The sequence below is a fragment of the Toxotes jaculatrix genome, chromosome 23 (assembly GCF_017976425.1).
Source record: "Toxotes jaculatrix isolate fToxJac2 chromosome 23, fToxJac2.pri, whole genome shotgun sequence".
NCBI classification, from domain to species: Eukaryota; Metazoa; Chordata; class Actinopteri; family Toxotidae; genus Toxotes; species Toxotes jaculatrix.
In genome coordinates, this window is record NC_054416.1 from 4,599,486 (window position 1) to 4,612,969 (window position 13,484).

Genomic DNA, 13,484 nt, shown 5'->3' on the forward strand with positions numbered 1-13,484 from the left:
GTAAAATGAAACCATGGGAGAAGTTTAGCAGTTCACAGACATCTGAAACATCAGGACTTAGGAAAGTGAAATACTGAAGTTCTGCTATGATGACGATGATGATGATTATTATTGGTTGTAGCAGTATCTTAAAACACCAGTCAATCACAACTTTTTCTCACAACTTCAGTTACATCCAGTGGGAAACATAAACAGTAAATATTGCTCAGGCCACCCCCGCCCCCTTTTTTCCATGCTTTTATTATCTTAAGGCACAGCGCAACTTCCGCCGTTGGACTACGGTAGCTTGAAGCAGCTGCCATAAAAAAGCGGTGGCTCTCCTGATAACCGGGCATTTCCAAACTTAGATACTTGTTGTGCGGTCTGAGATCCGTTCACTTAGCAGTCACCATGGTTCGCGAAGTGGCAGATTTGGTAAGTTGTGACTTGTTTATTTCATATTTTTCGCAGGTTGAAGAGCCGCCATTGTAACACATTTGCTGGATAACTGAACGTCCCGTGCTGCTCCACCGGCCGACCAGCCCCGCGCCACTTCCCTCTCTCGTTAGCCGTTCTCCATTTTAGTGGAGTTTATTTTCCTGGGGAGTTTAGCTAAGGGAGATGAGCCTTAATCTGGATTAAAAAAAAAAAAAAATCAGTTCAAGGCTTCGAGTTCGCCGACTGTGTTATTCAGCATGTATAACGTTGGTTTGGCTGAAGTTAGCTTCTCATTCGGGGGTTTATCAACCCTTGAAACTGCTTTTAAGACTCTGCCCGATAATGTAATCAGCGACTGATAGGTCTGAATATAGTGGTTTTTGGTCTGCTGTGGTCTGGTTGGGGCGGAGGCACAGTAAAATGTGTGTGGGTCTGTGTGTGTTTGCTCAAATACAACAAACAAACTACAAGTTTCACAGCTGATTCATGCGGGTTCTATTTGTTAATCAAGTCCAGATTCTTTAAGTGTAAATGTAAAGGTTAGGAATGACAGCTGGATGTTGTCCACATGGAGAAATTGCTTCTTTGGTGAATAAAATAATGTGTCACAAGTAGGTTATAATCAGCTAGAAGGCTGTAATTAGTATGTTTAGCACCCTTGCAACACAATACATTGATTAAAAAAAGAATAGTTCGCACAATATTATCATTTAATGGGCTCTTTTTTTTTTATGTCCAATCGGAAGCTAACTTCACCGCGGCTTCGTGGTTGGTAGCCGCCACCATGTGTATGACTGTAGACTCGTCTCCAGGCGGGTTTCACCGCTACTGTTACTATCGTAGGGCTGTAGTGGAAATGCCTGATGAACAGACTGTCTCTGATGCTTGCTTGTGGAAACAACATTGCACAATATCGCCACAACGTTAGCTGTAGATGAGGCTGCGTTGTTTGCTAATCGCGGGTCCAGATGCTAAGGCTAACGTCAGTGCAGCTACGTAATGTTGGGTATCGGGTCGTGCACAGCAGGCCATACCCGTCCACTGGGTGTCTCCGGATGTGCTGGTGGGGACGGGCGTGTCCTTTTCTATGACAGAACACATTATAATACCCAAACTTTATTTCCGCACGGACCCTATAAGTGTCTTTTATACATTGTGTGCCATTGATCACTGGACAAATAAATAACTGTTGATGTTGGGTTGCAGACAAGCAGCCAACAATAACTAAAACAAACTGTACTTTCTAAATATAAACTACAAGTTCAGATTAGTTAATTGTGTCACAGTGTGATCAAAGCAAGTCAAAGACATTTAATCTGTTTTTTTTTTTTTTTTTTTTTTGTAGAACGATTTCTTCGCCATCCTGAATGAGGCTGGAGACAAGCTGGTGGTAGTGGACTTCACAGCCACGTGGTGTGGCCCCTGTAAACAGATCGCCCCAGAATTTGTAGTAAGTGGATGGATGATCGTTGCACTCATGTCTTGTTTTAAGAAAAAAAAAACAAAACAACATGGTAAAATGAGTTTTGAAACTGTTTGGTCAAGAGGACAGAACCTTCACTAGATGATGGCCATAAAAAATAATCCTTACTACACTGGAATCACATTAATGAATCAAAATGTATTGTAGAGACTGCTGTTAGACATATAGGAGTGGCAACCTTTGTGAAACAAATGTCTGTAGCCTGTCAGGACTGTTTAAAGGAGCCCTTTCCTCAGGGATACCTTTTGCTAGCATCTCTTTGGAGAGGGAGATTGTTGCTCAGGCAACCCTTTGTCAAACTGTTCCCACTTAGAGTAGGAAATGCCTGCTTCACTGAAAATGTAATGTGATGGCCGTGCATACCTTAAATGCATAACAGAACTAAGACTTTAGTAGTACTTTTTTTGGGGGGGACTTACTTTACATTAGGAACAGAAATCCATCACCGTTCTTTTCTCACAATCACATGTCACCAGCTGTCATGTGCTTCATGTGATCATGTGTGCTGTGAGAGTTTTAATGCTCACTGTTCCACTCCCACAGAAACTGTCAGAAATGCCTGAGAACAAGAATGTGATTTTCCTGAAGGTGGACGTGGATGAGGCTGAGGTAAGTGTGTGTTTGTCGCTGTAAAGTTTTTTGTTTTGTTTTTTTTTTTTTAAAGAGAGAAGGATTAAAGGAATTCTATTTTTTCTGGTTTTGTATTTTAGTTTTAGCTTATGTTGATGGAGTTGCCATTGTTATTGGTGAAATCTGTCACCAGGCATGTGACCAAAGTTTCTGTCTGTCAGCGCAACAACAGGGTCAAGTGAGAACAAACAGCTTGGTTCTTTTTTTTCCCCCCCAGTATTAAAACATTGGATGTAAAAATGCAATGCAAATAAAAAACCAGTCAGCCTTAAACATTGCTCGAGCATTGCTGAAGAGGGATTACAGCTTTTGGCAGGGTTTTTCATGTGGTAACCCTCTGATAAACATAAGGTTTGTGCTTACACACATAGTGCTCTTTTAGCAGTGGCTGTTTACTTTAGCATTTGGCCAAATTTAATGAGCTAGTTAACACAGTATTCTAGGGCTGAAACAAGCTACAAATTTCAGTACTTATTGTATGTCAATTATTTTCTCAATAAATCATTTGTTCTAGAAAATGTCAACAGGACACACAGTGCCCAAAAAAACTTTAAAAAGCTTTTTAACAAATTTTACAAACTTTACAAATATATACTTGATCTTATTATGCAACTGAAGAAATAATTTTCAACCAGTTTGCTCATAAACCGATTTTTATAAATAATCATACATATGTTTTATTGTGTTCCAGACCTTGAGGTGTTCTTGGTCTTACACCCCCAGGGTTTTTTGGGTCCTTAAACTGTCTCTATCAGATACAACCAGGCTCTGGTATACAGAATGATGCTATAACAAATAACATGTTGGTTGACACCCATGGTCCACAAGGCAGAAACCAGCGAAGGCTATACTAAGTTGGAAGGGAGGCTTAAGTATAAGAAGGACTTGGCCTTAAACAAATTCAGTGTGTCCTTATTCCAATAGCTGTTAGTGTATGTACAGTAATTACTATGCTAATGTGTAAAAGCTGGCCTGACTACGTATTTGTGGCTAGACTTTTCTAGCTTCAGTGTGTTTTAATATTCACCTGTTCACTTGTCCTCGGTCATGGCATAGCCATGTTTGACTCAGGACAGCCATTTGACTGTTGTTTCCTGTGCTCTTTTCAGGATGTGAGCTCACACTGTGAGATTAGCTGTATGCCCACATTCCAGTTTTACAAGAACAAAGAAAAGGTAAGTGTAAATATACAGCAGAGATGCCAACACACTGACATATTATCTCTGAATACACTTGTAATGTGTCAGCAACTGTTTTAGACATTTAGCAGAATGTGTAAATTGTTGGGGATGGAGTTTGTAGGCTGAAAAAAAAACAAAACAAAACAATGAACTTAAAGCTTAAAAGGCAGCAGCACTGAGGAGAATTGCTGAGTCTAGTGTTAGTTTTGTGGTTTGATCCACAGTAAAAACAAGCATATTGTATTGTTGTTTCTTTTTGTGTGTATGTGTGTGTAATTAATGCTCTTTTTTTTTTTTTAACCCTCTGTGCGTACTGTCTTTCAGGTGTTCCAGTTCTCTGGTGCTAACTTGGCAACGCTGAAGGAGAAACTGGCCGAACACAGAAATTAATTCCCAACGACCAATCCACACACACCACAGAAGCCGCTGTTATGCCTCAGAAATTCCAGTTTCATTTTATGTACAGTAACTATCAAGTTTTCTATTCCACACAGGCAGAAATTAATTCCACTCATCATGTATTGGTAACATAGTCCTGTCAACTTGATGTATGTATCAACTGTATCACCCTGATGTGATGACCACTTTTTAAATTCTGTTTTATATGGAACAATTGGCTTTTCTCCTGGATATCTACAGAACTTTTCTTTGTATGTAATGTGTCCGGCAAGGTGGATTTAATAAATCAAGATGAGTTACAGGAGCTTTGTAATATAATTTGTGTAATTCACATTTCAATGCACTAAGCACAACAGAACATAATTTTGATACACAACCTCTTGCTGTGCGAGCAAATAATCTGATCAAAATAGAATGAAATGGTATTTTATGCTTTAATAAAAATGTGAGAATAGTTTACACATATACATTGGACAATCACATCAATAGTTTTTACACATCATACAAGTATATAGCAGCATATGTTTAATACTGTTGAGTCTCTATATGAAAAAATACAGCTTTATTTTACAAAATGGTTCTTGGCCTTTTGCAGAGAGATGAGAATGAATGGTTTACAAGTGTGTCAGTTAACTATACAAGAATTCCCTTCATAAGACGCTTCACATGGAGCTGAGTGGAAACATTAGAAGTGATAGTATCCTGATTTCCTTTTCCTGCAATAAGAAGGAAAGAAGGAGAAATAATTTTTAGTTTTCATGTGATGAAAATTCAGGCTTAGTCCTTTATTTTTCATAGCTTTTCAATTTTTTGAGCCAAAAAAAAAAAGACTTAATATCTTGGCTATGAGTCTTCCCCAAAAGCCCAACCTTAACCAGGAAACGGTAACAATTACTTTGGTATCATTGCACCTCCTCCCTGCTGCTTCTGTCTGTAGAGAATTAGAGTTGACTCATAAGACTGGTTAACACTGAAAACAAGCCTTTCATTCTGAAAACCTCTGTTGGAATCACTTTCCTCTAAAACTTCCTCATAGCTGAACTCCACGTGCCATAACAGAACCTCATTTTTCAGCGTCTGGATGCGGGAATAAGAAAATCACGCCACACAATAAATGTACACAGGAATGCAAAGTGCACCACTAGCTGATGTAGACGTTAATGTATACTACTAAATAATGTAATGCACTTTAATGGGCAGAGTAATTCTGAGTAAGCTGACGAGAGGTTTTCCACATGATAGATTCACTACTTTGGAATAAAACTGCTGACCAATATGTTCACAGCAAGTAAGGAATGCAATCTAGTCCTCCTTTTCTTGCTGCACTTGTTTTTTCCCAGTAAATAAAGTATCATCAGTACATTTGCACTTGGCTATTTGGAGTTATGTTAAAGAAAAAAAGAAAATTATGAAGCAAAATATTCTTACTTTGGATTAAACACAAGATGAACAAAACATTGAGCTGCATGTGGTTCAGCCATGTTAGGAGCACGGCTCTGAGGGTGGATCTGTCAGTTAGTCCAGCACACAATAGAAGACAGTGAATTTTGATAAAGAGCTGATCACCTGGAACAGTCGTGCCCACTCCACCCTGAACTGCAGTGACACCTGTTTGGCCTGATGCACCTGCCTCCATTCAGACAAGGTGATGAACACACAGCTGTGGAGCAACCACACACACATATATGCACGCACACACGCACACACACACACACACACACACACACACACACACACACACACACACAGAAACAAACGTATTGTTACTGCAATTAAAAGTATTTCCTCATGAGAAAGAAACACTGACAAGTTCAAAAGGCGTGGGAATGGGGAAATGGTCTCTTATGACCAGGCAGTCAAAGTCCTAACTGCAGCAGGGTAGTATGGCGGAATGTTTTTGATTCTGACATTCGGTTAAAAGCCACCTTATGGCATTTGACACCAGCTGGAGGTGACAGAGGGAGTCCTGGTGGCTCGCACCAGCATTAGGAAGAGCTCCAGCTACAGCTGTTCCTGGACAGATTTTAAATTCTCACCCAAAAAAAACATGAAAGATTATAATTTGAGACATAGGTCATAAATAAATAAGCAATTTACTTCTAATAAATAATAATCAAATTCATCAACAGAGGGGGAAAAAAAAGCTATGGCGTCACAACCATCCTGAGTCAGTGCCATCAGGGAGATGATAACGCTGACGTGAAGGGAATCCTGACTCCCAGCACACGTCACTGAGCTGTTAATGCACACAGTAGGTGTGCAGATTCACTCACATACGTACCAGCCTTAACATGTGAACACATCACTGACTCACACATGAACTCACCACTGTGACAGCGTGTGCCCGTCCACCCGGTGGGACACTCGCACTGGTAGGGGGCCACGCAGCGGCCTCCGTTCAGGCACGGCAGGATGCAGATAGCTGTTATGAAAGAAGGGAAAGGAAAGCCATTTAAGGTCATCAGAGAGAGATCAAATCTCTCTCTGTTGCCATCCTAAACGTCTGATTCAGTGAAATTTGAAACTGCCAGAGAGATGTGGGGTTTTTTCTAAGTTTCATTTATAATAAGATCCATTTACAATTAAATCCACAACACAAAGTCTGCAAAAAGCGAAGCAGTCTGAATACTTTCTGAAGCCACTGTAGGCGCTGACCTTTGTTAACTGGTCAATTTAAAGTCCTGTCAATCAGTCTGACAGCAGTTTCCAAAATGATCATTGAATTATTGCTGCTTTAACTTGTGTGAGGAGTGAGCAAAAAAAAATTTCTCAGCTGAAAGCATCTGACTCCATTATCTCTGACCCTCTTTGTGCACCATTGTCTGTAAAAGCTGCTTAGCAAGCTGGTTGTGTTACCATGAGTCACTGTGTGTGTATGTGTGTTTTTGAGTTAGTGTTACAAAACACACAGGGTCATGTTCTGGGTGTTAACTCAGCGGCAGAACGTCAAACAGGCTTTACTGTATGATTTCATGATTAAATACTTACGCTCCTCACACAGCCGGCCCATCCAGCCCTCGGGGCAGGAGCAAGTGTTGGGCCGCTGACACACACCTCCGTTCTGACACTGCAGCCAACACACAGCTGAGGGAGACACACACACGCAGACATATCAGATTAAGAGGAATACTGCTCACACACATACATAACTTACATTCTACAACTGGAAAGAGACATTTTCATACTTCACAACATCCTCTTGCTGTGTGCTCCTACTGAGCACAGCAACATACTGAACAGATTCAGTCGCCTTCCAGTGAAATTAGCTTTTCACATCGTTTCTGCTGTTTTTACCGCCACAGCCTCCAGAACATCTGGTGCAACTCTTGGCCATGCAACCTCATGCACTAGAACAAAGGCAGCATTCACATCCTGCAGATTAAATTCCTCAGAGACATCAAAAGAGAACCTCCTGAGTGTGTGTATACTTCTGTATGAAACTCGGCACCTGTTGGGGAAAGGCCAGCCTGGATCCAGCCCTTGTTTTCATATGCAAAATATGCGACACTGGAATTTCATGTTGCATGGGATCAGGGATAATTTCGCTTTAAATTTGATTTGATCCCCTGATTTTTTTTGTCTGGACCCATGTGTGTAAAGTGATAGTGTTAACTTTATTTTACAAACACTGAACAATTCAATTCAATGAAACATTATGTTCTGAGGACAGTATGTTAACTGCCTGTTTGGAAATTAATTTAAAGGAGCCTGGATAGGAAGAAGGGTTTTTTTCTTTACTTTTTTCCCCACCTCCCACCCCCATATTTTAGTGATTTGCAAAAACTGATTTTTCAGAAGTCAATTTCATGTTTTAACCACAGATGACTCATGTCGACAGATAGGGAACCAGATTCTGAATACCGGCACATTTGTTTCCCGTGCAAATGATAGCTCTTTTCTTGAACGATGGTCATCAAATGGTTTATGGTTTGTGCTGACTGTGAATTTCCTCTTTGGGAAATTGCTAATAATCTGTATAATCTTCTACACAGTCCAGAAACTGAAATATTGTCCTCTGCGGCGATGATTTTCCCACTGTAAGACTGATGAGTGCTAATATAAAAATTCAAGAATAAAGCTCCACCTCCAAAACTATGGATGTTTTGGGCAGCTGACCAAAGTATTTTGCAGGTGCACTGTAAAAATCTTGATGCCACTAGGAAATACAACTGTGCTCGAAATACAACTGAACAGTTGTTCTTAACACGTCTAAGGGGGGATTTTTCCTTTAATGGGACTGGATCCAGACTACAGAAATACACGTGTATGAGTTACGGGTCACAGTGCACGGAAAGAGGCATCGGTCAGAGTACAGCAGTAGGGAAGAGGTTGTGTAGTGAAGCTGCCCTTTTTGACCACAGAAAAGAGAATGTCCTCCACAGAACAAAGCATCAGTACAGGTCCGGAAAAAGAATTAAAAAGCTGAGAAGCAGCATGGCATCATGTGCGAAAGGGACAGTCAGCTGAAGCAGAAGTGTCCTGGGAAAAGGGCAGAGTTCCCTCTGTGTTCTCTCTACCTCTGCATGTGGGAGGTGGCGTCCAGGTGCCGTTCTCCAGACACCTGCTCCTTCCAACGCCCTCCATGGCGTATCCGCCAAAACATGAGTACACCGCCACGTCCCCGAACTGGAACACCGCCCCCCGCACCACCCCATTGGCCACGTGGAGGGGGGGGCCACAGGACACCCCTGTACAACAGCCCAGATGGAACGACCCACGAGTTACTCACTACACTACTTTTTCTCAAAATGCAGCTGCCGTCTTGACCACATTTTTTTTCTTACTCTCACATGTCTTTTACTAAATGGTCTAAACAGTTGAACAGATTTCAGTCTCCTGTAAAAGCAAAGTTGAACAGTAGCTAAACTTACAGGGAGTGGACAAAATAAAAGAGACACCTTACAACACTGTACAATAGCAGCTTATTCTGTCAAACTGCTAATTTTTTGAGGCCTCTGGTTGCTTGTCTTTTCTAAAGAAATTGCCTTTGTTTGGTATGTTGTCTTTTGGTCTGTCCTCCTCACCATATTACAAAATGTTTGTTTGCCCTTCATGCACCAGCAATTCAGGGGGCAACTTTCTGGCCAACACTTAAGATCTGTTTTGAGATCTGTTTTGCTGCAATACTACCAACAGCTTAAAAATGGCCAAGCTTAAGTATAGTATCAACAAAAATAACCATATTAACTTCACAAAACTGTCATTTTCTGTAGAACTATTACATTACATTGTAGGTTTTTCTGCAATTTTGTCGACCCCCTGTATGTACTTACAAAATACAATTATGTGCACTGCAGAGAGAGAAATCTGTGTTGATTAAATGAAATCAAGTGTGTTTTGTATATTCCCCATAATCCGGAAGACAGTAAAATCCATGCAAAATATCCAAATGTGTCATATAGTTCAGTTGTGTGGCTTGACTTGACAGAAAGGATTAAGGTACGCATGCGTATAGGAGAATAAACTCCATGCAAATACAAACAATGAGCCACAGCATCATAAGCACCATTGTGTTATACGTTCAGGACAACTGCGCCTAAGAAAGATCAGAGGATTATCTAACAAAGGTTGCCATAGAAGCTACAGAGGTGCCCATAATTAGTCCAGCTTACAGGACACCAACACAGTGTTTGATGAAGCCTCAATTGCTCTGATAAAAGCTCAGAGAGAGACACATGACAACAGAGAGAAATGGTCAAGCTAACAGGCAGATTTAAGCCAACAGACATGCAAGTGTAGAGCGGTACTTTACACAAGACAAGGGGAGCAGGCAGAGGTGCACAATATCAAATACAGTCTTTTTTTTTTAACTTGATTATCTCATGAATAAGAACATAATTTGCTCATACAACAAACATACATACAATATCTTCCCAAACTGGATAAAAGAACTTTTTACGCTGTAAACATTGTGCTTACTTTCACACACAGAGCTGATGGGGCTCCAGGTCTGGTCCGGCCTGCAGGTGATAGTGCCGCTGCCTTTCACCTGCTGACCTTTGGGGCAGGTGACGCGAACTGACTGACCGACATGAAACTCCTGCTGGGATCTGTTCACGCTACTGTCCTCCCTCCAGCCCGGCGGAACTGGGCAAGACTTAGCTGTGAGAGACAGGATTGATGGATTCATTTTTGACAAGTCTTTATCCAGGTGATAGACTGTGTCTGTTAGCAACACAAAAGTGTTTACCTCAGAAACAAAGACAATATGTAATAGCTATAATGGCTGATGTCTTGATTTGACATTTAGACAGTTTGAAAAAATACATGTATAAGACTTACATAAGAAGGAAGTTTAGAAGGGAGATGGTAATAAGTATATCTGTGGCTTCTATAATGTCTAAAATTAAATTAGATTTAATTTTTACTCAAGTGTGTGTTATCATAATATACAGCAGTTCAGCTGTTCTTTTTTCCATGTATGTAAACAGCTGTGGGTAAATACTGAGAACAAACGTTTTCTCACATGATTACACTCAGTCTTGGTTTCATGTTGACAGACATCCTGACTAAGACTCAAAATTTAAATTGTGAAACATGTCGAAACTCAGTGGTGTTGCAAAGAACGTTGAGGGGGGTGTTGGCCTGCATTGTGTAGTCTACTTGTTGCAAGTGTTTGTACAGGACAGTGTTTGTAACAGTGATCATATTGTTAAGTTATAAGGAAAGCATGTCAAACATAAAAGGAAGCCACATAAACCGAGTGAGACACAGCGGTAGTTGGTAATAAAACCCTTTCATTTCCATCACATTAGATAAACTTCCTCTTTATCTTGCTTGCATTTTTCTGTGTAGCTGTGTGAGTTTGTGATGCAAAGTATCTCACGTTGGCAAGTAGGGAAGGCGGAGCTCCAGGTGTTGGCCCCCATGCACACCACCAGGGGATCTCCCAACAGGCTGTAACCTTTGTCACACTGAAACTCCACAGCACGTCCTGTGTTCAGGTTGTGCTCCTGTACTTTGCCATGCAGGATCTGTTTCGGGCTGTCGCAGCCTCTGACCGCTGACATGACAAACAATTATAAAGAATTTTTACTGATGCATTATATAACCACCCAATTCTTACTCTGTTAATGCAAACTGCTGACAACTTTTTTCTGGACATGATGTGCGGTTGCTTTTGCATTTGCAATTCTAAACATCAGCTTTCATATACTGGATACTGGTGGAACTGTCAAATGAGCAACTCTGAATTCCTTTACTGACTGTCCTTCATACCTTCACACGTAGGAGCTGGCAGGCTCCACGTGCCGTTTGCCTGACAGATGAGAGTCTTAGAGCCGACCAGCTGCAGCCCAACACTGCATACATAACTAGCATTGTGTTGGTATGTGTCTCCTGTTGTCTGGACCACTGCATTTTTTACCGTGGGAGGAGGCCCACAGGACTGCGCTGAGGAGACAATAGACAAGCATGTCAAAGGTGTGGTGGGATGGACTTATAAAGATAAGAGATAAAGAGATAAATCTTTATTTCACAATCATATACTACAAATGAAATTGAGGTACTGTCCCACATCAGTGCAAAAGAAGGCATACGAATCACAGTACAGAAGAAAAAAGAAAAATAGAAAAAAGTAGAATAAAATAATAAGATAAAATAAATTATGTGTACATAATAAGCCAAGTTGCCTAACATCATAAGAAACTCTAGGTTGTCTGTATGTATGTAACGTTTGGTTTTAACAACTAGAGCAGAGACCGAAGTTTTCACACCTGCAGCTCTCTGCAGAGTTTACTGTCTTTGTTACCAACATTTCCCCATTCACAGTCTCATCCAAATTTTGTATTTCTTTCCCTTTTAATTTCCTCTTATGCAGCTCACATAAGCAAGGCAAATAATTTCTGACAGGTGATGGGAACACGTGAGAACTGATGTCCTTGTGGTATGTCAGGGGTGGGGCATTGTCATCTGTATTTACTTTTCCATAATCTTAAGGTGTGTTCTGAGCTTTAGTGGCAAAGAGTTGCAAGAAAAGCACTGACAACAGCGTGGGATTAAGTGTTTGACACTGCTACAGACATCTCATTCTCTGTCTCATAGGAACACAAACCTACCAACACACACTGGCTGGGTGCCACTCCATGTTCCGTCTCCCTGGCAGGTCTGGATAGAGTCTCCCTGCGACAAAGAGAACAGAGTACAGCTACAAAGTACAGCAGATAACCTCGACAGAAAAGTGTGCAGGAAACGTGGTACTGTTAGGATTGATAATAGAAATTTTATTCACTTCAGACTGAAGCAATGCAGTCTTTGTGTGCCTTCTGTGTATTACAGGGCCATCATTGTAGCAAACATTCAAATTAAGGAGGCTAGTATGTCAGTGGGTATCAGTACAGCAGGAGTAGAGTGACTCAGCTCCTTCTATTTGCTCTGTAACAACACATCGCCATTGACTGCTGAGGAGAAATCATGTGACTTTCTGTAATCTGATTGTCAGCCATTAGCCAAAAAGCACAGTGCAGGAGAGGGAGGGAAGCCCTGCATTGTATTACAGGAAAGGAGTGGCCTGTGGGCTTTTTGAAGGCTCTTTTACATCACAATCATCCTGTCAAAACTTTTTCTAAACTACTTTTGTAACATCAGCAGCTAAAACAAATGTGCTCTGATGAGCAGTACCTTCATTTCGAAGCCAGGGAGGCAGGAGTACATGACAAAGTCTCCATAGTTGAAGCTGTCCCCCTCAGTGACACCGTGAAGGAGAGGAGGGGGTTTCTCACACACCAGCAGCTCACAGGAAACTGTCGAGATGCTTGGAGTCCAGAGTCCACCCAGCTTATCACAGACCACAAAAGACAGAGCAGGAAGGTAATAAATAATTCAAGGTTTCTAATTGATATGTTCCATCTTAAAGAGGAGAGAGATGTCCAAAGTGGTACCACTTAAGGGAGGAACTTTTTCATGGGTTAAGTTATGAAACTTATTTTGTGGTAACCCATTGTTTAACCAGGCAGTCACATTAAGATTAAAAATATAAGAGATCTGGACAAGTCATTCACTAACATGTTTTGTTTACCTGACATTCAGCCAGCGCTGACCCCCGCAGGTAGAAGCCAGGAGGGCAGGAGAGGGTGATGGTGCCGCCAACAGGAGTGAGCTCCTTCCCAGTGATTGCCAGATGGGGGATGGTGATGTTGGTGGGCAGCAGGCATGGGGTGGGGCGGCACCGAATGCTGTGTTTGGACCATGTGCTATCACTCTGGCAGGAGAGAGAAGACATCTGTGTGGCTAGTTCATACCCATCGTCACACCTGGAGAACAAGGGAAAAACATAGGACAAGGAAAGAAGCAAAATGAAGGGATATACATGAGAAAAAGCAAAACTTCACTGGTCACCACAAAACGATTAGTCTTTGATATTGTTCTGAAAAGGG

General features: G+C 41.3%; 2 protein-coding genes across 2 annotated transcripts in view; one reads left to right on the forward strand and one right to left on the reverse strand.

Annotated features, from left to right (window-relative positions):
* Window positions 1-256: 256 nt before the first annotated feature.
* Window positions 257-4,414, forward strand: txn (thioredoxin). Its single transcript, XM_041030779.1, has 5 exons — window positions 257-414; window positions 1,763-1,867; window positions 2,444-2,509; window positions 3,640-3,705; window positions 4,036-4,414. The coding sequence occupies exons 1-5, from the start codon at window positions 391-393 to the stop codon at window positions 4,099-4,101; spliced, it is 327 nt and encodes a 108-aa protein (XP_040886713.1). The 5' UTR covers window positions 257-390; the 3' UTR covers window positions 4,102-4,414.
* A 116-nt stretch (window positions 4,415-4,530) lies between these two features.
* Window positions 4,531-13,484, reverse strand: part of svep1 (sushi, von Willebrand factor type A, EGF and pentraxin domain containing 1) — a 73,687-nt gene continuing 64,733 nt past the window's right edge. The window contains exons 39-49 of the mRNA XM_041030778.1: window positions 13,127-13,361; window positions 12,730-12,885; window positions 12,168-12,231; window positions 11,329-11,502; window positions 10,937-11,113; window positions 10,030-10,212; window positions 8,628-8,798; window positions 7,099-7,194; window positions 6,437-6,532; window positions 5,677-5,770; window positions 4,531-4,826 (exon numbers count right to left, since the gene is read on the reverse strand). Of these exons, the coding sequence (XP_040886712.1) occupies window positions 4,796-4,826; window positions 5,677-5,770; window positions 6,437-6,532; window positions 7,099-7,194; window positions 8,628-8,798; window positions 10,030-10,212; window positions 10,937-11,113; window positions 11,329-11,502; window positions 12,168-12,231; window positions 12,730-12,885; window positions 13,127-13,361 (1,477 nt within the window). The 3' untranslated portion in view covers window positions 4,531-4,795. The remainder of the gene's footprint in view (window positions 4,827-5,676; window positions 5,771-6,436; window positions 6,533-7,098; window positions 7,195-8,627; window positions 8,799-10,029; window positions 10,213-10,936; window positions 11,114-11,328; window positions 11,503-12,167; window positions 12,232-12,729; window positions 12,886-13,126; window positions 13,362-13,484) is intronic.

Coding starts and splice junctions, on each gene's coding strand:
- txn (XM_041030779.1), top strand. CDS start 391: ATGGTTCGCGAAGTGGCAGATTTG. Junction 1,868..2,443: donor AGATCGCCCCAGAATTTGTA/GTAAGTGGATGG, acceptor CCACTCCCACAG/AAACTGTCAGAAATGCCTGA. Junction 3,706..4,035: donor TTTACAAGAACAAAGAAAAG/GTAAGTGTAAAT, acceptor ACTGTCTTTCAG/GTGTTCCAGTTCTCTGGTGC.